The sequence below is a fragment of the Selaginella moellendorffii genome, unplaced genomic scaffold (assembly GCF_000143415.4).
Source record: "Selaginella moellendorffii unplaced genomic scaffold, v1.0 SELMOscaffold_19, whole genome shotgun sequence".
Taxonomy (NCBI): Eukaryota; Viridiplantae; Streptophyta; class Lycopodiopsida; order Selaginellales; family Selaginellaceae; genus Selaginella; species Selaginella moellendorffii.
Window position 1 is genome coordinate 915,526 of NW_003314280.1, and position 24,212 is coordinate 939,737.

Here is a 24,212-nt window from a genome sequence, read left to right on the forward strand (position 1 = left end):
TATTTTTGGATGTGTGAGGGCCAAGTGTACGGTTACGATGCCGTATACTAATATTAGTATAGTGGGATTTTGGTAGCCGTCGGATTGGTTTTAATCTAGACCACTCGCTCCTATATGGTTTTTGGGGTTTTTGGGCTAATTGATATGCACATTTCTGTATTCCCTTTCCATATTCCAAGCACTCACATTGGTGGAGGTGAGAGGCACCTTTGATTGTCCTTGAGGAGTGCTTGGATTTGGGATCTTGGTTTAGATCTAGTTTTTTCCATTTCCTTCTTTTTGTTCTTTCCTTTCAGGATTTTGGTTTAGATCTAGCTTTTTGCATTGTCTAGATCTACCATTTCCTTCTAGCTTTTTGTCATTTCTCTTCTTTTTCTTTTTCATTCGTCTTCATGGCAGATCAGCAATCTCCTCCTTTGACTCTCGAGCAACAGTTGGTCCAATTGCTTGATGTTATGCGCTTGCAATTGAACAACCAAACTCAATTGATGGCGGCATTCACGGCACGTGGTCCAACTCCTCCTGCTCTTGGTGCCAATCCTCGCGTTCGGCCAGAGTTCTTTCGTGGGAATCCTGGGGATGATGTATACCATTGGTTTGATCACTTCATGGTTTGATCACTTCTTGGGATGATGCTCGACGGTTGCGTGAGTTTCCCATGTGTCTCCAAGGGACGGCGTTGCAGTGGTACAATGGTTTGAGCACAGCCACTCATGGGGATTGGAGTGTTCTCCCGGAAGTCTTCAAATGCACCTTCGGACATGCCGATAATTGTGATGATGCTTTCCAACAATTGCATCGTCTTTGCCAAGGGCCATCTGAGTCGGTGATGCAATTTGGCATTCGTTTCCGAAGTCTTTTGCTTTGTGCGGAGCCAAATATGCCAGAGTGGATCAAGCTAGGAATGTTGTGGCCAGCACTTCGTCAAAATTTTGTCGGACTTGTGCATGCACTTGCTCCTGCCACCCTTGACGATGCTCTTCGTTTAGCACAACGTTATGAGACGTCGCCTCTTCCACTTCTCGCTGCACGTCCTTCCGCTCCACTTCCTATGGGTGATGGTCCTGTTCCAATGGAGGTTGATGTTGCTGCTGCTCGAGTCCAAGGACAAGCGCGAGGACGTGGTCGTGGCCGTGATATTCGCTGCTGGGCGTGTGATGAAGTTGGTCATACTTATCAGTGTTGCCGTCATTTTCCGGATTGGTGACCTCCATTTCCTGGGTGGAGACCTTGGCGTCAGCAATGTCCCGTGGGTGCTGCTGTAGTGGAAGGTCTGGACACCGAGATGCATCCAGGAAACGAGGAGTTGCGCGAGTAACGGAGGGACCTTGCGCGAATAAGTTAGTGACCCCTCCATCTTTATTTCGGGAGTATCATCAAGGGGTTCACTCGGCACCGGTTCATCTAGTGTTTACTTTCCAAGCTCATTTTTATAACAAGAGGTCTCCTATTATTCTCTCCGTGTTGGTTGATATAGGTTCGAGTTTATCTTCTATTGCTCGACCTGTTGCCACATGTTGTCGTTTACACTTGCGTGGTGCGGCGGAACCAGTTTACATTCTTTATGGCAACGGCCGTACACATGCATGTGCACGGGATGAGGTGGACCTGGTTGTGCGTGTGGGCGATCTCGAGCTTGAGTTGCAGCCGTTGCGGGTGGTGCCGAGTCAAGCTTTTGACCTCATTCTTGGTATGGATTGGTTGCAGCGCAATCATGCCAAGTGTGACTTTGAGGCTTCTCCCCCTTGTCTCATACTTCCTTATGTTTCATCCATTCCTCTCACTTCCATACCTTTTCGTCCCTTTACTTCTACCTCTGCTTCCATTACTTTTGTTCCCCCACTCTTTCCTTTTGTGTTTCCATCTTGTTCTGCTTTTCCCTTTTCCGATCCTCCGACGATCTTTGTGTTGAAGCAGTTGACTGGCTCATGAAGGAGTATTCTGATCTCTTTGAATTTGACTTATCGTCTGGGGCCAAGATTGCCACACGTCATCCGATTCCAACCGGGGATGCTTGTCCAATCAAGGTTATTGTTCGTCGTCGGTCACCTAAGGAGATCAAGATTTTACGAGCAAACGTCAAGGAAATGCTGGAGAAGGGTGTTATTCAGAAGTCGCAGAGTCCTCCGGCATGTGAACCTCATCTTGTGATGAAGCCTGATGGGAGTATTCGTTTCTGCATCGACTATCGTCTGTTAAACGAAGTGACGATCCCAGATGTGTATCCTCTTCCTCACACTGCTGGTCTCTTGGATCATCTGGGGCGAAGTCGTTAGTTCACCAAGCTAGATCTTGCTTCTGGGTATTGGCAAGTACCGATGGCCAAAGAAGATATTCCTAAGATTGCTTTTCGTACACCATTTGGTTTGTACGAGTTCTTGGTGATGCCGTTTAGTTTGAACAATGCTCCAGCAACTTTCCAGCGGATGATGGACGAGGTTCTTTGCGATATGCCGGAGGTGACTGCTGACTTCATTGATGATGTCTTGATCCACTCGGAGGGGACGTGGGAGGAGCACGTTTGTGATGTTTGTAAAGTGTTGGATCGGCTATGCGACGTTGGTTTAAAGCTGAAGCGGTCAAAGTGCGTGTTTGGGTCCAAGGACACAACTTATCTTGGGTACCATATTTCTCGTGAGGGTTTGCAAGTTGATCCTGATAAACTTGTGGCTGTTCTAAAGTTCCCTACTCTGAAGTGTGTGAATGATGTGCAGCACTTTTTGGGTAAGGTGCAGTATCTCGGTCGTTTTGTGGATCATCTTTCCGATCGCACTACACCATTGCGAGCGTTGCTGAAGTCATCAACGTCATCTTTCATCTGGTCTCCGGATTGTGAGCGAGCGTTCGTGGATCTCAAAGAACTATTGACGACTCCTCCGGTTTTGGCATATCCTGACTACACTCGACCTTTTATTTTGCACGTGGATGCTTCTGAGATTGGTCTCGGAGGTGTGTTGATGCAAGAGATCTCAAGTGTGCCGGGTCAGCGCCATCCCATTGCATATATAAGCCGTACATTACAACCAGCAGAGATGAATTACTCCACGACGGAGAAGGAGTGTTTAGTAGCAGTCTGGGGTTTCGAGAAACTTCATGCCTATCTACATGGTTCTTGGACGTTACTTGAAGGTGACCATGCTGCTGTTACTTCATTATTGAAGCGGAAGAACCTGGTTGGTCGTACGGCTCGATGGGCTTTGAAGCTTCAGATATATGATTTCGATGTTGTTCATCGCCCAGGGAGTTCTATGGCTGATGCTGATGCCCTTTCTCGAGCTCCTCTTCCTTCTTTACTCACTTCTCATGTTTCTGACGAACCTGTTGTTCCAGCATCTGTGGATTTTCTAGATGAGGATTCTGTGCCGTCGGTGGTTGCTGTCCTTGACGTTTAGTGTCCACAAGGTGCAGAGCAAGATCTACCTTCTCTTGATGAGGTTCGCGAGGCTCAAAAGATTGAGCCGTGGATTCAGAGGCTTCGAGATGGGTTTGAAAATCCTGCATCACTTTTGTGGGGACTGATCCTGAGGATCATTTACGGCTGGTGGTGCCTTCGGTGTTTATTCCGCGGTTTCTCCATGCCTACCATGATTCTCCTGTTCTAGGTGGGCATATGGGACACCGTTGTGTCACCAAGAAGCTGCGCAGGTCTTTCTATTGGCCGGAGCTGCGGCGTGATATTATCCGGTATGTGCGTAGCTGCGTTTGGTGCCAAGCTCGTAATACTCCCCCTCGTGCTGCGGAAGGACGGTTGGAGTCAATTGCGGTTTCCCGTCCGTTTGAGTTAGTGGCGTTTGATCTTATGGGACCTTTTCCACGGTCGACTGCTGGCAATGAGTATGTTATTATTGCTTCTGATTACTTGACTCGTTGGGTGGAAGTTGGTGCTCTTGCTAGCGCCTCTGCAACTACTGTTGGATACTTCCTCCTCAATCGAGTGGTGTTCCAGCATTCTTGTCCAGAGCGGATTCTTTCGGATAATGGTCCCGCATTTATGGCTGAGGCCTTTCATGTTTTGACGTCTCAGTTGGGGATATGCCACACTTTCACGAGTACTTATCATCCACAATCAGACGGTCTGGTGGAACGGCTTGTTTGGACATTCAAAGGGATGATTGCGAAGTATGTGAACTTTCAGCATTCGGATTGGGATGGTTATTTGCCGTCTCTTCGGTATGCATATGTTACAGGGGTGCAGAGTTCTGTTGGTGCTTCACCATATAAACTCCTATATGGTCATGATCCAATATTACCAATGGAGCTGGATTTACCTTCGCGATTGCCACGTGCTGCCGATGCTAGATCATGGGATCAGTATTTGACGAGCATTCTTCCACTTGTCCGAGCAGAGTCTGCCAAACACTTAGGCCGCGTACAAGTGGGACAACAACGGTGCTACAACTCCTATCATCGTCTACCTGCGGAGTACAAAGTGGATGATTTGGTGTTAGTCCGTTTTCCCCATCTTACGGTACATGGTTTATCTAAGGGGCTTCTTGCGCAATGGAAAGGACTGTATCGAGTGTTGCAACAAATTGGACCACAAGTTTATGAGGTTCGGCATGATGTTCAGCAGGCTGATCCTCCAGAGATTGTGCATGTGCAGCGGCTAAAACGCTTGGTACAAAGGGATCAGGAGGAGTTAATACCACCTACAGATCCACCGATGCCTCCTCCTGACGTTCCTCCGGATCCCGGCCCATCTTCAAGAGAACTCTGATGATCTTCCATTATCCCGAGAGGAGGGGATGATGTGAGGGCCAACTGTACGGTTACGATGCCGTATACTAATATTAGCATAGTGGGATTTTGGTAGCCATCAGATTGGTTTCAATCTGGACCACTCGCTCCTATATATAAGCTAGGGTTTTTGGGCTAATTGATATGCACATTTCTGTATTCCCTTTCCATATTACAAGCACTCACACACACACACACACACACACACACACACACACACACACACACACACACACATATATATATATATATATATATATATATATATATATATATATATATATGTGTGTGTATATATATATATATGTGTATATATATATATGTGTATATGTATATGTATATATGTGTATATGTATATGTATATGTGTATATGTATATGTATATGTGTATATGTATATGTATATATATGTATATATGTATGTATGTATGTATATATGTATATATATATATATATATGTATGTATATATATATGTGTGTATATATATATATATATATATATGTATATATATATATGCATATGTATATGTATATGTATGTATATGTATATGTGTATGCATATGCATACATATAGATATACATATACATATATATACATATATATACATATAGATATACATACATATATATATATTGTAAGCTTATATAGTTAAAAATAAACTAATAAAAAATAAAAAGAAAATAATAGCTTCTATTATTTAAATGTTTTATAATATTTAATATTATTTATTAAAAATGTTTTAAGAAATATTTATGCAACAATAAACCCAAGATAGAATTTTTGTGATGTGGTTTAATTGTATATTATATTTTACTTAGTAATTTTCTAAGATAAAAAACAAGAGAAAAAACTTAAATAAAATAAAATAAATTTATTATTTTTTATAAATTTTGAGTATGATTTATATGGTTCTCTTATATGATCAATGACTAAAATTAATTTGTGGTCTTTATAACCCTTAAACCATTTTACTTTACCTGAGGAAAAAATGAATTCAAATTAAAAGTAAAATTCTGTAAAAAATCTCTTTCTTTTAGAGTGTTTGAGAGTATTCCAAGAATATTATTTTTGGATGGGCTAGATTGAATGTTTAATACGATCAATGGCTAAAATTAATTTTCTGTTGTTTACCTGAGGGAAATTAGTTTTATTTTCTAACTTTTACCCGTGGAAAAAACAATTTAAGTTTAAAAAACAATTTCAGATAAAGCTACTGCTCCAGCTAAGTGTTTGAACAAGCACTCCAAATGAAAGGATAACTGGATGGCTCACAAATACATCGTGGGAGTAGATTGGATTGTGAGGCAGTCACTCCATGTTTGAGAGTGCGCAAAGCTAGAGAGATCTTTGAAAAGGTGGCAGACCATTTTGTCACACGTTTGAATGCTAGAATGCAATGATCATGGTCCACGCTCATAGAGGTTTTTGCTGCTCAAATCTCTCCAGATCCAGCTATAGAGAGTAAAGCAATTGCATCACTTTTATCAACTCCCTCAGTGCTTGCTCAAGCATGCAAGAATCAAGCTCTACACAGCTTTGCAAGATCTAGCAAGCTCCTACACCTTGAAACATTATATTATCTCTTCATATGACATCCTCACCTGGTACAATGAGGATGTGTATCTATTATTATAGCTCTCAACAAGATTATAATCACTTTCTTGACCAACTCTTAATGGTTAAATAATTTACGTTGCATTCGCCACCAATGTATCCACTGTCGTGGATGAGAAAAGAGAAGCCCTAATTAGGGCCTCCCTCTTCTCGCAGATGGCTGAGAAGGACTTGGCGTTGCAGAACTCTGCTGCTAACAAAGTTTTTCGATGCTGCCTTTTGACCCTTTGATGATTCGCTTCTTCAGATTAAAAAGAAAAAGAAAGAAAAAATAAACAATGAAAATGTAGAAGAGTATTCCTGTATTCATTGTTCGGCATTTCCTCTTGTACTCGACAACCAGAAACTACTAGAGGAAAAGGGAAAGATTATAGGTGTTTGATAAAAGCATTAAATACTTGATTAAATTTATAATGCACTTTATCGCTTTAAGAAGGCACTCTTTTTTGAGTTAGCAAAGAAAACTAAGCGAACTTAAAACTTTCGTGCTTAAAGCTTACCACCATCCTCCTTATATCCATCTTGCATTTTAGGTGGATCAGTGCACCAGTGGAGAGCTGTGAGGAAAGTTACCTTCTCCTTGTCCTTACATTTGATCTCGGAGTTTGCTCCATCCATTTTCTTTTAGGGCGCGGGAGAATGTGGATCGAATGTAGCGTGTTCCAAGGCGCTTGTCTGGGCGCGATCACGCGAGATCGCTGCGGCGCTGGCGCCAGCATCATCGGCGTGGAGCGGCGATCACCCGGTAATCGGCGGCAGAGATGGAGTGATCGCCCTTGCGTGCTCAGCGCCGCTAGAAACGCACGAGTGGCGCCTGGACAAGCGCGACGCTCTTCTACTTCTTCTCCTTCTACAAGGTTCGCTCGTTCTTTCTTTCTTGTGCTTGCGTGCTTTCATTCTTCTTCGTCATGCGCGTGTGTTTTGTTGCCTTGGTGCTTCTTTTCCAGGTAGCAAGTGTAGCATTTGCTCTAAGTTTTACTTTCCTATGCTTTTAGATCGCCTCAGGCGGTGGAGCTCCTCCACCACCTTACCATGGTGTCGATGCTACGCTTCGGGGACTGGCAGGAGCAGCGGAAGGATTTGGTGCCGCTTCGATCGGTGGCCTCGAAGGCGATACTTATTCCGTCACCAATCTCCTTGGTAAGAAACGGAAATGAAAGCTTTCATGGAGTGTTTCTTAGCTCGTGTTCCCGTGCTTGTGCTTTTATAGATGACGGTCCTGGAAGTCTTCGTTATGCTGCTGCTCGAGACGAGCCACTCTGGGTTGTGTTTAACGTTTCAGGAACAATTTCTCTAGCGTCCCCGCTCAGAGTCACGTCCCACAAGACGATCGATGGCCGCGGCCAACGGATCAAAATCACTGGAAACGGTCTGCTCCTGCAGAGCTGCGAGCATGTCATCGTAAACAATCTCGAGTTTGAGCGAGGCCGCGGCGATGCCATCACAATTGTCGCTGACGCCAAAGACGTGTGGATCGATCGCTGCACGCTCTCGGACTACAATGACGGCCTCATTGACATCACGAGACGGAGCACTCGCGTGACGGTTTCCAGGTAACTCGAAGAAGTCCACGCAAGTTTTTTACTGGGTCTTTCCCTTTCGTTCTCTTTTGCAGATGTCACTTTTATCGGCACAAAAAAACGATGCTTATCAGTGCCAATCCTCGTCACGTCGGGGATAGAAACATTAAAGTTACAATCCACCATTGTTACTTTGATCAGACGCAAGAACGACATCCTCGAGTGAGATTCGCGAAAGTCCATCTTTACAACAACTACTTTCGGGAGTGGGGGGTGTATGGTGTTCGCGCTAGCGTGGAAGCTCAGGTGCTCTGGTCTGATCTGATCTTATTCCATCACGCTTAACTTCATCCTCGTTTTTTTCTGGTAAATGCTGGCAGATTGTCTCGGAGCACAACGTTTATGAGGCCGGAACCAGCAAGCGTGCTTTCGACTATTTTATTGAAAAGGTGACGCATCGCGGCCCATGTCCTTGACTGTCTTTTTCTCTTTTGGGCATGAAAGCCACTCAACTTTTTCTCCTTTCTCCCTGTCAATCTCGTATTTTAATCTTTGCCCCTTTTTGTTCCAGGCTCCCGATAGTGATATAGCCGTTGCTGGCAGCATCAGCTCTGATGGAGATGTGTTTCTCAATGGAGCCGAAGGCCCAGCAAACTCCACTGCCTTCCTTCCAGAAGATTACTACTCGGTGAATCCCAAAGTGCAACCGGCAGGCAAGCAGCTTGTCAGAGTGATCAGGGAGACGGCTGGGTGGCAAAACATACCGCTTCCCGGCAGCTAGTCCGTCAAGGTAAGTTCGATTTCTTTTTCGATAAGTGCCTCGATCAATTCCCGTTTGATTGCAGAAAAGCGACTCGCGTTTTGATGAGCACCACCGTTGTCATCACCAAGCGTCTTACTGCGCAACGAGAAGCTAAATTCCGAAGAAGGAAAAGCCTGCCGGATCATGGGGACGGTATGGTGGAGCTCACGAACTCTGGAGTCGGTTCCTTCACGCGAGCAGCCTGAGAGCCACCGCCCATTCCAGTGAGACTGGAATTTACGTTTTTTTTTTACTCGGCTCTAGAAGGTACGCTAAAACACAGGTCGCGAAGAATCGACCAAATCTCGACCAACTTCGGACCGAGCCAAGCGAGAAACGAGCCATTGATTCCATCCAAGACCAAGTTAAAGAGACCCGAGTGAAGAAGATGGTAGGAAAAGTTTATCTATCTTTTCTTAACAAAGAACTTGTGTGTCAGGTTGACTACTATGGCTCTCTCACTCTGGTGAGCAAACTTTCGAGTAGAAAAAAAAAACAAAGAAAAAGAAAAATGGAGCAGTGAATTTTTTTCCATTCTTTTGTTTTGGGCGATGAGCTACGACGAGCGAGAAGTGACACGGTTGGTTTTGGAGTGGTTTGGCTCTTGTCACGGAGCCATGAAAATCGTTTCGTTGGTACCAGCGTCTCAGGCAAAAGGCTGGCGGTATCCAATGTTGGCTCGCTGGAGCTCGGTTGGCTATGGCGGTCATACATAGAGATTCATTCTTACACACAAAAGAAGGTGGTTTTTTTTTTTTTTTTTCTTAGCTAAGTTTAAGCAGCGGGTGTGAGTGATTCCAGTGTTCCCCCAAATTTGGGGAGGGAAACAAGGGCCGCTGATTCCACCACCACTGATTAAACTCGGGGCCTTGAAAATTCCTTGCGTTTCTCTCCAATCAGTTCTAAAGCTCGCGAGCTACTAAGTGAGAACTCGAGGTCTTCCAAGTAAGCTCTCTCAGATCTTTTCTCTAGTTTCTTTTTGGTCGCTCCTTTCACACATGTGAGAATTCATGCCTTTCATTGATTCCTCCATTCATAGATTCTAATTTCTGCGCTAGCTTTCTTTCTCCACTAGCGAGGCCGAGCTAGTGCTAGCCTAGTAGCTAGCGTTTTCTTTCTCCGCGCGCTTTCTTCCTCTCTATCGAGATTCTTTCATCGATCCATCCCTTCTTGCCGAGCTCCCGCGTTTCGCTACGCATCCACATTTCGTCCAGATCGCGAGCACCATCCGGATCGCCAGTGAAGAACAAGGAAGGAGAGCTCCAATCCAATGGCGATGGCGTCGCCGCTAGCGCTGGTGGCGATGCTAGTCCGCTACTCCCTGCTGATCACGGCGATCCTGGCGATGGTGGCGATGGTGGCGATGGGGGAGGAGGACGACTCCCTCTTCACCGTGGCCAAGCAGTTCAAGCGCTCCGTCCAGAACGTGGCGGCGGGCGAGCCGAGCTCCGGGCTATGGACGTCGCGCGCGCGGCAGCGTCCCCTCCCCACCAACAAGTTCTGGCAGAACTTCGTGCTCAACAGGGGATCCTCGCCGGAGTACATCCATCCCTACACCATCCAGGCGGGTAACTCCTCCATCGCCATCGGCTACCCCAAGCGCCAGGCCTCGCCCACCTTGATCGCCCAGATCCACGCCAACGATCTTTTGGTCTCCGCGCGATCGCCATCATCGCCCATCATCCAGGTCTCCCACCACGACGACCTCACCGTGACGCTCTCCCTCGGCCAGGCAATGCGCGCGCACCTCCTCCGCGGCAGCCCCTACGTCTCCTTCGTCTTCTCGGACGCCACGCCGCTCATCGCCAGCGCGCACGCCATCGCCAATCTCTCCCGGAGCGCCGACTCCACCAAGCACACGCTCTTCCTCGCCAATGGCCAGAGGTGGGTCGTCTACTCCTCCGCGCCGATCCATCTCCAGCTCGATCGGTCCGCGCAGCAGCTCTCGGCCAGCGGCGATGGGTACTCGGGCGTTCTTCGCATCGCGCTCGTCGCCACCCCCAGCGCCGAGCCACTGCTCGATCGCTACAGCGGCTGCTACGCGGTGGCGTCCTGGGTCTCGATCGACACCGTCTCCTCCGCGCCGCGCGCCTCCATGGCCTTCACCTACAAGACCCAGGGCCGCGGCGACCTCCTCCTCCTCGCGCTCCCCCTCCACCGCGCCGCCATGGACTACGCCACCGCCGGCGCGCGCCCGCTCCCCCAGCTCCGCTACGCCAGCATCGACGGCGAGCTCCAGGGCGTGGTGGGCAGCCTCTGGAAGCTCGACTCCAGCGCGCCCATGGCCGCCATAGCCTGGCACTCGGTGGCGGGGATCCGCGAGCCCACTGCAGCTGGGCGGCTTGGCGCGGCCCTCGCCCGCGACGTGGCGGCGCTCCGCCCGATCAACACCTCCTCGACGTACTTCTTCGGCAAGGCGGTGGCGCGCGCCGCGCGGCTGGCGCTCATCGCTGAGGAGATCGGTGCTCCCGACCAGGCGGCGGCGGTGGCGGCGTTCCTGGATTCCAACCTCAGCCCCTGGTTCGATGGATCCAACGCGGGGAACGCGATCGTCTACGATGGGCAGTGGGGTGGATTGGTGAGCCAGGCCGGGGCTTTCGACTCGGGCGCGGACTTTGGCCTGGGAGTGTACAACGATCACCACTACCACTGGGGCTACTTCGTCTACGCGGGCGCCGTGCTCGCCAAGCTCGATCGCGGCTGGGGCGAGCGCTACCGCACGAATCTCTACTCGCTGGTGGGCGATTACATGTCCCCGGCGCCGCCGCGCTCCGGATCATCGCGCGCGAATTTCCCGCGCTTCCGCCACTTCGATCCGTGGGTGATGCACTCCTGGGCGGGCGGGCTGACCGAGTTCGCGGATGGGCGCAACCAGGAGAGCAGCAGCGAGGCCGTGAACGCCTACTACGCGGCGGCGCTGCTGGGGCGAGCCTACGGCGACGAGGATCTCGCCAACACCGGCAGCGCCATCGCTGGATTCGAGGCGCTGGGCGCGAAATCGCTGTGGCACATCCGCCGCGACAGCGATCTCTACGAGCCGGAGTTTGTTCGCGAGAATCGGATGAGCGGCGTGGTGTGGGCGAACAAGCGGGACACTGCGCTGTGGTTCGCGGCCACGTCGGTGCTCGAGTGCCGCGTCGGCATCCAGGTCATACCGGTGACGCCCGCCACGGAGGCGCTGTACGACGACGTGGACTACAACCGGCAGCTGTACGAGTGGGCGTCGCCGGCGGTGCAGAGCGACACGTGGCGGGGGTTCGCGCTGGCGGTGCAGGCCACGTATGATCCGGCACGCGCGCGTGCCAACGTGGAGCTCCTGGAGAGGTTTGACGATGGGAATTCCTTGTCCAATATGTTGTGGTGGGTTTACACGAGGCCCAGCATCACGTAGGAGCTTTTTTCATCGTTTTTACTTTCTACTATCTATTACACCTGTTGTAAAAAGAGCTGCGCGCCAATCTTTGAATTCGAATCAAGCGGGATATACTCCGGCATCTTGGGGATTTGCGCGCTAATTTCATGTTTCCCTCGAGTAGAAAGTTTCTTCTCTCAGCGCAATGGAAGAAAGAAAGTTTCCTCTCTCAGCGCAATTGGAAGAAACCTCGAGGAATCGGGTGCCTATAAGATCGATGTCGAGAGTTTCTATCAGCGCAATCTCCAGCAATCGGGCAGATCCATGCGCGAGAATCCTACGAGAATATGGAATTGCTCCTTGTGATTGCTCTTGTCTCTATGACCATCGGACTCGCCGACAGCTACAGCGCTGCGATTCGGGCCAGCCTCCAGCAGGATAATTCCATCGATCAAGAGTTCCTGGACGCGCACAACGCCGCCAGGGCCGCGGTAGACGTCCCGCCGCTCTCGTGGGACGCGAGCCTGGCCGAGTTTGCTCGGGGCTGGGCGTCCAGGCTGCGAGACGCCGGCTGCACGAACTTGGTTCACTCGGGGGGCATGTACGGGGAGAACCTGTGGTACGGGCCCGGAAGACCCAGCGACGCCGTGGGGCTGTGGGTGGCGGAGCAGCGCTTCTACGATCCGGAGAGCAACCAGTGCAAGAGTGGCGAGGTGTGTGGGCATTACACCCAGGTTGTCTGGTCGAGGTCCCAGAAGCTCGGATGCGCGTATCTGAGCTGTGGAAATGGATTGTTTGTGGCGAGCTGCAACTATTATCCGAGAGGAAACATTGTTGGAGAGACACCATTCTAGAGCGGGGTTTAAGGTTTAACAAACCCTAAAGGTAGTATAAAGGTAGGGTTTAAGGACCTTAAAGGTATAGATCGTTCAAGGGTTTAACGATCTGTTGCTAAAAGTTGTGAACAGGAGTTTGGATAGGCTTGGCTGCGTGATCATGAGCAGAATATGCGCCCTTCTTCTACGTTTGCCTGAATCGTTGGATCCAAGCCGGCGCCGACAAGATTCCCGTGCACACAAAGCGCTGTTTTCTTGCGCTCGCTTTTGTTTGTTATGGCTCGCCTCGCGTCAAAGCACAAATTCCATGACACCCCAAAAGCCTTCCCTCGTTCTCCTCCTCCTCCGAGAGCAAGAACAAGGAGAGAGAGAGGGAGAGGGAGATCGGGGAGATAGTTTGTTTTGCTTATGGTTTGGGCGATAATAGATATAAGTATTCTCAGTCGACACAACACAACAGAGAGTCGATCCATGCAGAACTGCGCCACCCCACCCCCACTCTTACCCTTCTCCCAGCTCCACTTGGAGTGATCTTTGGAAGTTCCAGTACCAAAGATCCAGCGAAAGCCCAATTTCTCATCTCGTCAAGCTCGCTGGATTCGAGAGATCATGACCAACAACAACAGCTTGATCACATTCATCCTTCTCGCAATCGCCGTCAAAGCACTCGCGGGAGACGATGATCAATGCTTTGGCAGCATCAACAACGCGGCGGCGGGCATTCCCTCGCAGCTCTGGTCCACCGATCTCCGGAGCTCCGGCGCTCCACTCCCCACCAACGCATTCTGGCTCAACTACGTGCTCCAGGACGGATCCCAGCCCGAGTACATCCACCCCTACTCGATCCGATTCAAGCAAGGCCTCGTCTCCCTGTGCTATCCCAAGCGCCTCCTCCAGCCCACCGCCGTGATCCAGGTCCACACCGACGATCTCTCCATCTCGTGCAAGGAGGAGCCCGGCACCGCCTTCGCCGTCTCGGCCTTCGACGACCTCAGCGTCACGCTGGCCAGCCAGGGCCGCCGCCTCACGGTACCGCTGGTCCGCGGCAGCCCCTACGTCACCTTCCTCTTCCGCGGCGGTACGCCGCTACTGTCCACCATCAACGCGGTGATCAACGTCACCTCCAACCCGGACGCCACCAAGCACAAAATCCTCTTCAACAGCGGCCAGACCTGGCTCCTCTACTCCTCCTCGCCGCTTCCAATCTCCATCGACGCCACCACCAGCAGCTTTGCGCTCCGGGCCGACGCCAGGCCCTTCACCGGCACGATCCGCGCGGCAGTGCTCACCGACCCCGCCTCGGAGCCCACCCTGGACACGTACAGCCAGTGCTACGCGACGCGCGGTACCGTGGAGTTTCCAGCGCCCTTCACAATGCAGCACAAGTACACCACCGCCGGCGGCGCGGGGGAGCTCCTGCTGCTCAGCCTGCCCATGCACCGCAGCATACTGCAACAAGCCGGCGGCACGGGTACGAACGCCGCCCGCGGCATGCCGTCGCTGACGTACAACAGCATCGACGGTCAGATGGAAGGCGTGGTGGGCTCCACGTGGACACTCCGCGCGGGCGGTGCCAACGTCAGCTGGCATTCACCGCGCGGACTCCGTGCGGACCCAGCGGCGTCACACGAGATCAGCGCCGCGCTGCAGCGGGACGTGGACGACCTCCCGGGCGTCATAGTGAACTCGTCCACGTACTTCTTCGGCAAGGCCGCTGCCCGTGCCGCGCGGCTCGCTCTCATAGCCGAGGAGGTGGCCAGGCCCGACTTGACGGGGAGGATTGCCGCCACCTTGAGGAGCTCGCTCGCGCAGTGGCTGGACAGTAACCACGCTGTCAATCCAAACATGAGTAACAGCATTGGCTATGATCGCCAGTGGGGAGGCCTCGTGAGCAGCGACGGTGCCGCCGACAGTGGTGCCGACTTTGGCCTTGGAATGTACAACGATCACCACTTCCACTGGGGCTACTTCGTCTACGCGGGAGCCGTGCTCGCAAGAATGGACCCGGAGTGGGGGAGCCAGCACCGCTGCCAGCTCTACTCTCTCGTGTCCGACTACATGCAGCACGGTACCTCGCAGCACAACTCGGGCAGTGCCGCGCGGTACCCCCGCCTCCGCCACTTCGACCACTGGCTCATGCACTCGTGGGCCGCGGGGCTCAAGAACTTCGCCGACGGCCGCAACCAGGAGAGCACCAGCGAGGCCGTCAACTCGTACTACGCGGCGTCGCTGCTGGGCTCCGCCTTCCACGACGCGGCGCTGGCCGAGCTCGGCGTCACGCTGGTGGCCTTCGAGACGCACGCCGCGCAGTCGCTGTGGCACGTACCGCTGGGCAGCGAGCTGTACGAGGCCGAGTTTGTGGCGCGCAACCGGATGATCGGGGTGCTCTGGGCCAACAAGCGCGACACGGCTCTCTGGTTCGGTCCGCCCGAGTGGCTGGAGGTCCGGCTGGGCATCCAGGTGCTGCCCGTGACGCCGGTGACCGAGGTGCTCTTCTCGGACACCGGCTTCGCCAGGGAGGTGGTGGAGTGGGCGTCTGCGGATATGGACTCGCGGCCCGAGGCCTCCGACGGCTGGAAGGGGTTCGTCTTCGCGCTCCAGGCGAGCTACGACCCCGCCACTGCTCTCCACCACGCCAGGCAGCTCAAGGAGTTTGACGACGGCAACTCGGCCTCCAACTTGCTCTGGTGGATCCACACACGGGCTGCCAATCCCGAGAGGCTCTAGCCGAGAAGCCTGCTTGTGTGCGTTAACCAGTAAAGCTCTCACCACCTTGTTGATGAGAAGCTCCAGCTATGGCATAGAGTTGAAAGCGTTTCCCAGCTGACTCGATAGATCTTCGCCTGTACTCTCAAGCTCCGAAAGATTCGACCACCTTGAAAAGAAAGCTCGAGTTTTGCAGCCTGTGTGTGTTAACCAGCTTCAAAGTTCTGACCACCTTGTTGAAGAGCTATCGCATAGATTTGCCAGCGTTTCCCAGCTGACTCGATAGATCTGTCCCTTGTACTCTCAAGCTCCGAAAAAAGTCGAGAGATTCGACGACCTTGAAAAGAAAGCTCGAGGTTTTCCCACCTGGCTATCTTCTCTGACCGGCCGCCGAGGCTTTGAAAGCGTTTTCGAGCTGAACAAACACCGCCGAAGTTCTCAGCTCCTTGGATCCGAAAAGAAGAAACTCGGCCGCCTGCTGTCCCCGGCCGACGTCCTTGTGGATTCCGCAGCCTCCCAGCAACGCCTCCAGTGTCACCGAGTCGGGATCATACGGAGTAGCGTCGATCACATCCACGGCCTCGTCCAGCCGGCCTGCTCGGGCCAGCATGTCCACCATGCAGCAGTAATGGTCTCTCGTCGCCGCCACGTCGTGGTCCGCGAGCATGGAGCGAAAGCAGCCGAGTCCCACGTCTACGAGCCCGGCATGGCTGCAGCAGCTGAGGATGGTGATAAAGGCCACCTCATCCAGCTCCATTCCCTGGAGCTCCATCTCCTGGAACGCTTGGACGGCATCTCTCCCGTGCTTGTTTAGAGCGTAAGCTCCCACCATCGCCGTCCACGAGACCAGGCATCGGTGTGGAGCCGAGTCGAAGGCCTCTCGAGCTTCTTGCAGGCTTCCCTTCAAGCCGAAGGCCGTCACCATTGCGTTCCAAGCCATAGCCGGGTGGCAGGGCATTCTCTCAAACACCGCCTTGGCTTTGTCGTGGCGGCCTGCGAGAGCGAAGGCCTGGAGCAAGCCGGTCCAGGAAGCAGCATCGCGGCTGTGCATCGCCTCAAAAATCTTCTGCGACTCTTGGAGATGGCCGTGTTGAGCATTCCCTGCCAGCAAAACATTCCACGTAAACGAGTTTCTCTCCGGCAGCCTGTCAAACATCTCCTTGGCTTGCTCGAGCTCCTTGCGCTGGACGAGAGCAGCCAGAATCGCCGTGCACGACACCACGTCGTGCTCCACCATCCTGTCGAATCCCATCTTGGCCGATTCATAGTCGTCGCGAAGAACATAAGCTTGCACCAAAGAGGTCCACGAAACCACTGTTCTCTCGGGCATCTGCTCGAACAAACCCTTCGTGTCTTCCACACTGCTCTTCCCCGAGCCAGACAAGGCCAGCATCGAGTTCCAAGATACCACCGTCCTCATCGGGATGTTCTCAAACACGGTTTGACAGTCGCAGAACCGGCTGCCGCTGGCAAAAGCCGAGAGCATGGCGTTCCAGGACACCTCGTTGCGTTCGGGCATGCTGTCGAAAATGCTCTTGGCTTCCACCACCAGTCCCTGCCTGGCAAATGCTTGCAGCACTGAAGTCCAAGTTACTGTGTCCACCAGTGGCATCCTGTAGAACAAGCGCTCGGCTTCCTCCATATACCCTGCCTGAGCATAGGCCACCAGAACCGTGTTCCAGGTTGCAATGTTCCTCTCGGACGAGCAGTCGAACAAGTGCTTCACCCTGTCCAGATACCGGTTCCGGGCATACGCCTTCATCATCAAGTTGACGGAGTACGTGTTCGGCTCTGCGATACTATCGAACACTTGGACTGCATCCCGTAAACTTCCACACTTGCTGTACATTTCGATGAGAAGGTTGGCTAGGTAGATGTTTCCCCTGTTGCTGCCGCTGGAGATGAAGTCATGAATTCTCTTCCCCTGAGAGAGGTCCTTCAGGTCTCCGCATTGTCTCAAACTGCGAGCGAGAGCTTCGATGGATACAAAACGCATGTGTCAATTTACAAATCATGTACAGACTTTTACCGCTACCGCCAGTACTGTGCCCACCGATGGATCGTCTCTACCATCTGAGGAAACAACGCACTGACACTGTCGTTTATGAGCGTCTGGAAGAACTGAACGGCTTCTTCGTCATCCAGGTCGAGGCGGAACTTTTCTTGAAGCTGAAAACAAAACAAAGAAGCTCAGTACCGGAAAGATGAACGGGCGAGGGTATACTTTTAAGACTCCCTTTTCTGGATCAGAGGAGATGTCAGGCAGATTGGCCCCCGACATGAGAAAGAGAAGGTTCAATATGAGATTGCTTGACTTGCGCAGTATATTGTAAGCCTCGCAGCAGTACATCTTGAACTTCGAATAATGTTGGCTGTAAAGAGTACCCAAATGAAATCATCCAAGTAGCAGCTTTACCACTAACAAACCTGTCCATTCCGCCCATAGCTTCCACCATTTCTTTACATAGCTTCATTGGAGGGGGAAACGGTTTTGAATCCCTTCCAAGAATGAAACCGAAGTCGACATGAAAGAGCCTTCCATCCTGCTGGAGAAGTAGATTGTCAAGATGCCTGCATAGAAAAGGAAAAAAACGTCAATAATTTTTAAACAGCATTCAATAGTACCTGTCGCCAACACCGAGTATGTACGTTATAACACAGTATCCCGCACAGCTCTTGACAAAGGTTTCAAGGCAAGGAGAACTTATCCCGAATGGGCCCTCTTCATCGGGATGGAACTGTTTAAAGAACTGGATGATCGTCTTGTTCTCGGCCAAAACCTGTAAGAATCGTCAGAAACACAAGAGAATGCACATGAATCCCGGTTACCTGAGCCAAAGGTGTAGAATGTATAAATTCCACCATACCTTCCTCGTGCGAAGTGGAGAGAACTCTGTAAGGAGTTAGCTGCAAGTCAAGGTTTTCAGACTTAAGCAGCTTGTCCATGAGCGTTATGAGCTGAATCACCTGTAAGTTTGACAATAAAGCAATGATCAAAACACTTAAACATTTGAAATTGCATACCAATTGATCTTGCCGCAGATCGTCCCCTTTCTTGAATATCACTCTGCACTTGCCACCCTCGACGGTCCGAAATGTCAATCGCAGCGGACTGAGGTTGCTTTTGAATACGGATGACTCGGCCGGTAAAATACCGATGAGCATAATTGTGGGATCCAACGGGAAAGGCAAAGCTTCGAAAGATGTGAGTTCGTTCATAATCCCCTGAAGCATTTCCCGCAACCTGTCGATCTTCTTCTGTAAATTTCCGCGGACATTCTTTACATCCCGTGCGATAGTGCAAAGCTTCGCAAGCAGCTCAGACTGATGATGTAGCAGAGCAGCCATTGGAGGAGCAACGGACTCGTTGAAGTGCTCCAAGACCAACCAAAAACGCTTCGCATATACGACGTCGGCAAGTTCTACGTTGAGATACCACCGCAAGAAGTTTGCTAGCTCAGTATTGTGGACAGCTGCAAGAAACAAATATAGTGTAAAACTAAAAAATACGCAATGCTTACCTCTTTGAACCAGAAAATTCGCAAGGCGGGACTTGTCAGATCGCTCAAAGCGTAGGGCCTGCACAAGTTGGAATAGATACGACTGCAGTTCCTCATCGCCGGTCCTCTCGAGCACGTCAATTGCGTGGCCTCGAACCTCCTCACTTTCAAAAGCATGCGATAAAAGCTCCAACGCGTCAGCGATGTCAATCGTAGTCCACTTGTGCATTAGTTCTAATGCCTGCTTTGCTTCCTGCACCAAAAGTAGTTATAGATAAACAATAACAACTAGCTAATACCGTTGCATCGCTCCAGTCAACACATTTCAAGAACTTGGTGAGCGCTCTCTTCTCCCCCGTTAACGAGAACCGGAATTTCCACAGCGTCTGTCTTTCTTCTCCGTTCAGATTTCTTGTAGGGGGGTACTGCAAAATTCGCGCTATTTCCCTGCATCATACACCCGAGTTGTGAGAAATAGTAATCAGGAACAAGCTCTAAAGCATACTTCCGATCCGTGATGCTGGGCTTTAGTTCGTGATCAATGACGCCTCTTGTCACATGACGAGCCAGTTTTATTTGCTTGTTCTCGCAAGGATTTTGACGACCAACTTCTGGATCAGGTATCACAACCAGTTGATGTCTAGGGGATTGGAGCACTAAATCCTGTTCGAAGAGAAAACATCAGAGCCCGAAAAGAGAAAGAACACGTCACAACAAACCTGGAATGCGACAGGATGCATAAACGATAGAAGCTCCACGACCAAATGCAAGTTCTTCTGACCGATCCGTTTGCTTTCTTCCTCTTTGATTCGGTCGATGGCTTTGAAAGTCAAGTTGTCCAGCCAATCTATACGTTCGATTTGGCCTCTCTCGTATTTATTGAGAGCCTTGTCAAGCCTTTCCAGCTCTCCCCTTTCATGCTTCGGAACCTGCAACTTACTTGCTCGTCAAGAGAAAGAAAGAGCTGAAAACTCACCTTGCCTGGCGTGCTACTAACGACTGCTCCATCAGCGATCCTACCACGCCACAGCCGGAGCTTTTGCTTGCCAGTCTTGAGCTCTTTCTTCTTGCTGAAAATCCGAAAGCTTGCACCACCGACAGCAACTTCTTGCCTTGGGTACGAGACGTCCCAGACCTGCAAGGATTTTTTTCTCCATTGCTCAAGACTCTTCCTCAAAGAACAAAGAAAGAAAAGGAAATTTCTTACAGTGAATGTCAGCTGCGTAGTGGCCGTCAAATCTCTGTACTTGGCGCTGAGCGTGATCATCTCGTTCCATTTGTATGGCTTCTCGATCGGTGCCAAACTAAGGACAGCTACATCAGACACAGAGAGAAAGAATTCGAAATATTTTCCTACCGCGTCTTGGTCGGCAGGCCGAAGAGCACGCCATCGATGTAGAGCGAGCATTCCACGAACAAATCAGGGACAGGGCTGTGCTCCGCCAACGCGAAATCCGTGGCATTCTTGAGAGTAGCCTCCGTGTACCGCTGGAGATCGCCCTCCAGCGACTCGACGCGCAGCGTGACGGGCAGATTGATATCGGAAGAGAGGAAGAATCGCTCGCCATTGCTGCCCGCCATGAAGCATACTCACTCCCCCAAGAACCCTAAACACTGCTATTACTAAAAATGCAAAGAGGAAAATGTGAATATTCGTTATGAAGTTGAAAATATTCTCCACAATGAACTTTTGCTACTATCAAATCAAAGAGTTTCTAAGAGCATGCTTAAAGCAAAGAGACCTGTACAGCTTGGAGCGAGGACCTCGCTATTCTTTTTTCACCCTCTCTCTGTGGAGATTGATCACCAGATCTCCCGCAGGATCCCAAACAGCGACGTCGGCTCGGCTGCTGCTTCACTCCCGGCTGGCGTTTCTTCGCTGAACTCTGGAAATTCGGTGGCTACGTCGTTGATCTTCTGGAATTCACGACCCAAAAAGAGAGAACAACGACACTCTTAGTAAACAATGTGAAAGGGAAAGGAGAAAAAGGAAGAAATGCAAGTAGTACCTCTTCCGCGCTCAATGATTCCATATCCAAGTCCAAGTTCTTCAAACGCTCCTGGTACCATCGTCTTCCAATGATGATCATGCCGGTGACGGTGGCGACCACCACAATCGACCAGAGGGTGCTACTCCTGTTCACCTTCTTTGCCACAAACTGGAGCCTCCTCTTGATCCATTCTTTGCCCCCACTCTTATCCTTGGCAGGGGTCTTGTTGACAATGGTGGCGGCAGCGACGATCTCCCCCGTGACAACTCCTCCCTCGCTCTTGATCTCACGCGAGCCCTGGCCGGAGTCCCCGAATTCCAGGGGGGCGGTCTCGCCGCTCCTCGGGCTGGACAGCGACGACACGAGAATCTGCTGCTCGATCTCCGCCGTGCCGCTGGAAATCTCGCTGGCCTTGGCCGCAGCAGCGGCGGCGACATCCTCCTGCTTCGCCACATCCCCGCCGAGAGCAAAAATTTCTCCCGGAGCCGAGCCGCCGCCCACCGCCTGGCCGAAATATTGCGAATGCAGAGTGAGATCCGCCACGCCGCTGGAAGAATCGTGGGACGGCGCCGCTTCGGCAGCTGCTAGGGCAGATTTGAGGTCCGCCGCGGAAGATCCTGTCATGGACATGGAGAGAAGCTCCCAATCGGTGGGGACGTCGGATTTCTTGTTGTTGCCGCTGCTGTCGTCCATCGCGCTGGGCGATCGAAACCCCACCTGGAACAAAGAAGAACCCTAGAATCCGGAATGCTACACACTCGGAGATGAGACTGGAAACCCCAGTGCTAGTCACTATTTTTGCCAAGCCCGTCCTCCACGTAAGCGAAACACCGGTATCCACGCAAGTAAAATAAAGAAATATCTATCGGCATCGTATTGATTGCTAGCCTTCCAAAAAATACCGAGATTTGGATTACCTTTGGAACGATCTAGCTCGAAACTGGCAAACTATTTGAGATCTTTGGAACGATCGAGCTCGAAACTGGGAAAACGATAAAGAATGATGCAGATGTATCGAAAAGAAAATTCGTCTAATCAATCAATCGAGTTCTCATCCTTGAATGAGTGGGAGGCCAACAGCGATGACGATGAACGTTGCAGGAGCTCCAAATCTCAAGTGATTCCAGAAGGAGAGATTGTATGGATGCTCCTCCATTCTGCTGGCCTGCTCGCTCACGATTATGTTGGCCGCCGATCCAACCAGCGTCAAGTTTCCAGCCACGGTGCTCACCCAGGCGAGGATCAGCCACGCTTTCTTCACGCTCGCTCCCTCGGTTGCGGCGGCCGAGGCTGCTACTCGAGCACCCAAGAGAAGAACTAGAATGAAAACCAGAAAGAAGAGATCATGAGCAAAGAAGAATACTCTCGTCCTTCCAAACTTACCTGTAGGCACATTTGATGCAACGTTGGAGAGGAGGATTACCACCGCGGACAGAATTGCAATTCCAGCAGCCGTGTTGATGCGAGCGTGTGGTTCGACGGCGTCCCAGAGTTGTCCAGGAGCGCCAGTCCGGTTGAAACCACGCACTGCTATAAACATCCCCGAGAAGAATACCAGCAGGGAGTATGATACCTGGTGTAACCAGTGACGCAAGCAAGTACCACCAAAGAAAAAGATAGAAAAGTTTGGCGCTTGCCTGGTCGAGGCTCGGACTAGCATCCGTGAAGTCCAACACCATGAGAACAATCGCCGCGGTGATGGCCGTCCATGAGAGATCCAAGCCGTAAAGGAACGCCACCAGCATGCCGATCGTCACCAGATACACGGACACCTTCCAGACCTTCTTCCGGAATCTTTGAAACCGACTGAGACTTGCCTGTGGAGTGTCCTGAAGCTCGGCGTGAGGAGGAACTTGGAAGTGCCCGGAACCTTTGGGCTCTAGCCGCAGGATCTCGTTGATGGCAATGAGCGACGCGCGTTGAAGGTGGCGGGACGACGAACTTGATCTAGGCAGCGGAGGAGCTCCAGCTTCTTGCCTCAATTGTCCGTCGGGTGTGCTAGTAGATGCTGCTACACTCTTTCCAAGGTCGGGTGTATCAGCTGCTTGTCCTTCCAGGTCTGGAGTTTGGTAAGAACTGTCCTGCTGTTTTGGTTCTTGTCGATGATCTTGCTGCTGGCTTCGTTGTTCTTGAGTGAAGCTCAATCCAGAATTGAGCAGCTCCGTCTCCGGCCGCTGCTGCTCTAGTTTGATCGAGATGTCACTACTCTCAGCGTCCTCGTCCACACCTCGCAGCTTCTTCCAGTAGTAAGCCAGCAAGAGCAGCGTGTTTGCAATGAGTCCCAGGACCATGGCCGGCACCACCCCACCCAAAAACTTGCCAAACGCGATCTTGCTCTCCACGGCGATCACCAAGTTCTGTGGATTGCCGATCGGGGTGGCCGCGGAGCCAATGTTGGCACTGGAAGCAAGAGCAATCAGATAGGGCTGAGGGGGGAGCTTCTTTTCTCTGCATACCTCGAGAACAAACTGCGTGAGCACGACACAGGTGGTGTCATTGGTGAAGAGCGCGCTACACAGCGCCGAGAGGAGGCAAAGCCGACATAGCAGATCCTTGCCGCCGAGGCTCCGCCACGAGAGGGCGTGGCCCAGGTACTTGAACGCGTCGGCCCTCTCCAGATAGACGCTTACGACCATGGTGCCGAAGAGGAGCCCCAGAATCGGCAGATCCACGGCCGCGAATGCCTCGGCCGGCGAGAGAACCTGGAAGACGACCATGAGGCAAGCGCCGAGCAGCGACCCGGCAGTCCTCCCGATCGGCAAGAACGGCACCACGGGCACCACCGCCATAATCCAGAAGACGCCGAAGGCGAAGCATCCCAGGACGACCTTGGGCGTCGACGCCCACGCCATGGCGGCAGCTTCTCCGCACCGAATCGATCAAGCCTGGCTCGCCGCCCTAGCGCGAAGCTGCGCGACCTAAAATATTTTCATCCCACCGTGACACATTTAAGCGCGCCAATGACGTCGGCATATTCTGGGTTTAGGGCTCAAGTAAAATTCAAAGTTTCGCGCCAATAGCCCTTAGAATATGCTGGAATTTAGGGTAAGCACTTTCTCGCCTTTTAGCGATGCGGTGGACGATGGCCACGAAGACTCCCCTCGGCTCTCGTTAGGTCCCTAGCGATGGTCGATAGGGATCGATAGGGAAGATCT

At 51.5% G+C, this 24,212-nt stretch overlaps 7 protein-coding genes across 9 annotated transcripts; 3 read left to right on the forward strand and 4 right to left on the reverse strand.

Annotated features, from left to right (window-relative positions):
• The first annotated feature begins 6,506 nt into the window (after nt 1–6,506).
• Nucleotides 6,507–9,119, forward strand: LOC9650633 (putative pectate lyase 21). The gene is made up of 8 exons (XM_024677452.1): nt 6,507–6,551; nt 6,979–7,215; nt 7,346–7,490; nt 7,561–7,903; nt 7,966–8,176; nt 8,251–8,319; nt 8,442–8,660; nt 8,716–9,119. Exons 1-7 carry the CDS (start codon nt 6,507–6,509, stop codon nt 8,649–8,651), a joined length of 1,260 nt encoding a protein of 419 aa, XP_024533220.1. The 3' UTR covers nt 8,652–8,660; nt 8,716–9,119.
• Nucleotides 9,120–9,223: 104 nt separating this feature from the next.
• LOC112347113 (putative endo-1,3(4)-beta-glucanase 2) lies at nt 9,224–12,878 on the forward strand. The gene is made up of 3 exons (XM_024677454.1): nt 9,224–9,364; nt 9,916–12,061; nt 12,322–12,878. The coding sequence occupies exons 1-3, from the start codon at nt 9,224–9,226 to the stop codon at nt 12,876–12,878; spliced, it is 2,844 nt and encodes a 947-aa protein (XP_024533222.1).
• A 372-nt stretch (nt 12,879–13,250) lies between these two features.
• Nucleotides 13,251–15,599, forward strand: LOC112347054 (probable endo-1,3(4)-beta-glucanase ARB_01444). Its single transcript, XM_024677245.1, has one exon. The coding sequence runs from the start codon at nt 13,470–13,472 to the stop codon at nt 15,585–15,587; it is 2,118 nt and encodes a 705-aa protein (XP_024533013.1). The 5' UTR covers nt 13,251–13,469; the 3' UTR covers nt 15,588–15,599.
• A 337-nt stretch (nt 15,600–15,936) lies between these two features.
• Nucleotides 15,937–17,562, reverse strand: LOC112347114 (pentatricopeptide repeat-containing protein At4g02750-like). Its single transcript, XM_024677455.1, has one exon. It carries the CDS (start codon nt 17,560–17,562, stop codon nt 15,937–15,939), a length of 1,626 nt encoding a protein of 541 aa, XP_024533223.1.
• Nucleotides 17,551–20,672, reverse strand: LOC9650635 (phosphatidylinositol 3-kinase, root isoform). Of its 2 annotated transcripts, XM_024677244.1 has the most exons (13): nt 20,424–20,672; nt 20,274–20,370; nt 20,043–20,201; nt 19,786–19,995; nt 19,572–19,729; nt 19,366–19,513; nt 19,088–19,319; nt 18,591–19,039; nt 18,396–18,533; nt 18,192–18,346; nt 17,994–18,137; nt 17,791–17,938; nt 17,551–17,735 (listed from the first exon to the last, which is right to left on the reverse strand). In XM_024677244.1, exons 1-13 carry the CDS (start codon nt 20,645–20,647, stop codon nt 17,598–17,600), a joined length of 2,400 nt encoding a protein of 799 aa, XP_024533012.1. In that variant the 5' UTR covers nt 20,648–20,672; the 3' UTR covers nt 17,551–17,597. The 2 variants fall into 2 exon arrangements, with proteins under 2 accessions (XP_024533012.1, XP_024533011.1); XM_024677243.1 differs by having other exon boundaries at nt 20,043–20,370.
• Nucleotides 20,673–20,702: 30 nt separating this feature from the next.
• Nucleotides 20,703–21,854, reverse strand: LOC112347055. 2 transcript variants are annotated; one of them, XM_024677247.1, is made up of 2 exons: nt 21,076–21,853; nt 20,703–20,983 (listed from the first exon to the last, which is right to left on the reverse strand). In XM_024677247.1, the coding sequence occupies exons 1-2, from the start codon at nt 21,748–21,750 to the stop codon at nt 20,870–20,872; spliced, it is 789 nt and encodes a 262-aa protein (XP_024533015.1). In that variant the 5' UTR covers nt 21,751–21,853; the 3' UTR covers nt 20,703–20,869. The 2 variants fall into 2 exon arrangements, with proteins under 2 accessions (XP_024533015.1, XP_024533016.1); XM_024677248.1 differs by having other exon boundaries at nt 20,705–20,980; nt 21,076–21,854.
• A 191-nt stretch (nt 21,855–22,045) lies between these two features.
• LOC9651308 (silicon efflux transporter LSI2) lies at nt 22,046–23,909 on the reverse strand. The gene is made up of 4 exons (XM_024677246.1): nt 22,993–23,909; nt 22,695–22,851; nt 22,441–22,630; nt 22,046–22,374 (listed from the first exon to the last, which is right to left on the reverse strand). The coding sequence occupies exons 1-4, from the start codon at nt 23,907–23,909 to the stop codon at nt 22,109–22,111; spliced, it is 1,530 nt and encodes a 509-aa protein (XP_024533014.1). The 3' UTR covers nt 22,046–22,108.
• Between the last annotated feature and the right edge of the window lie 303 nt (nt 23,910–24,212).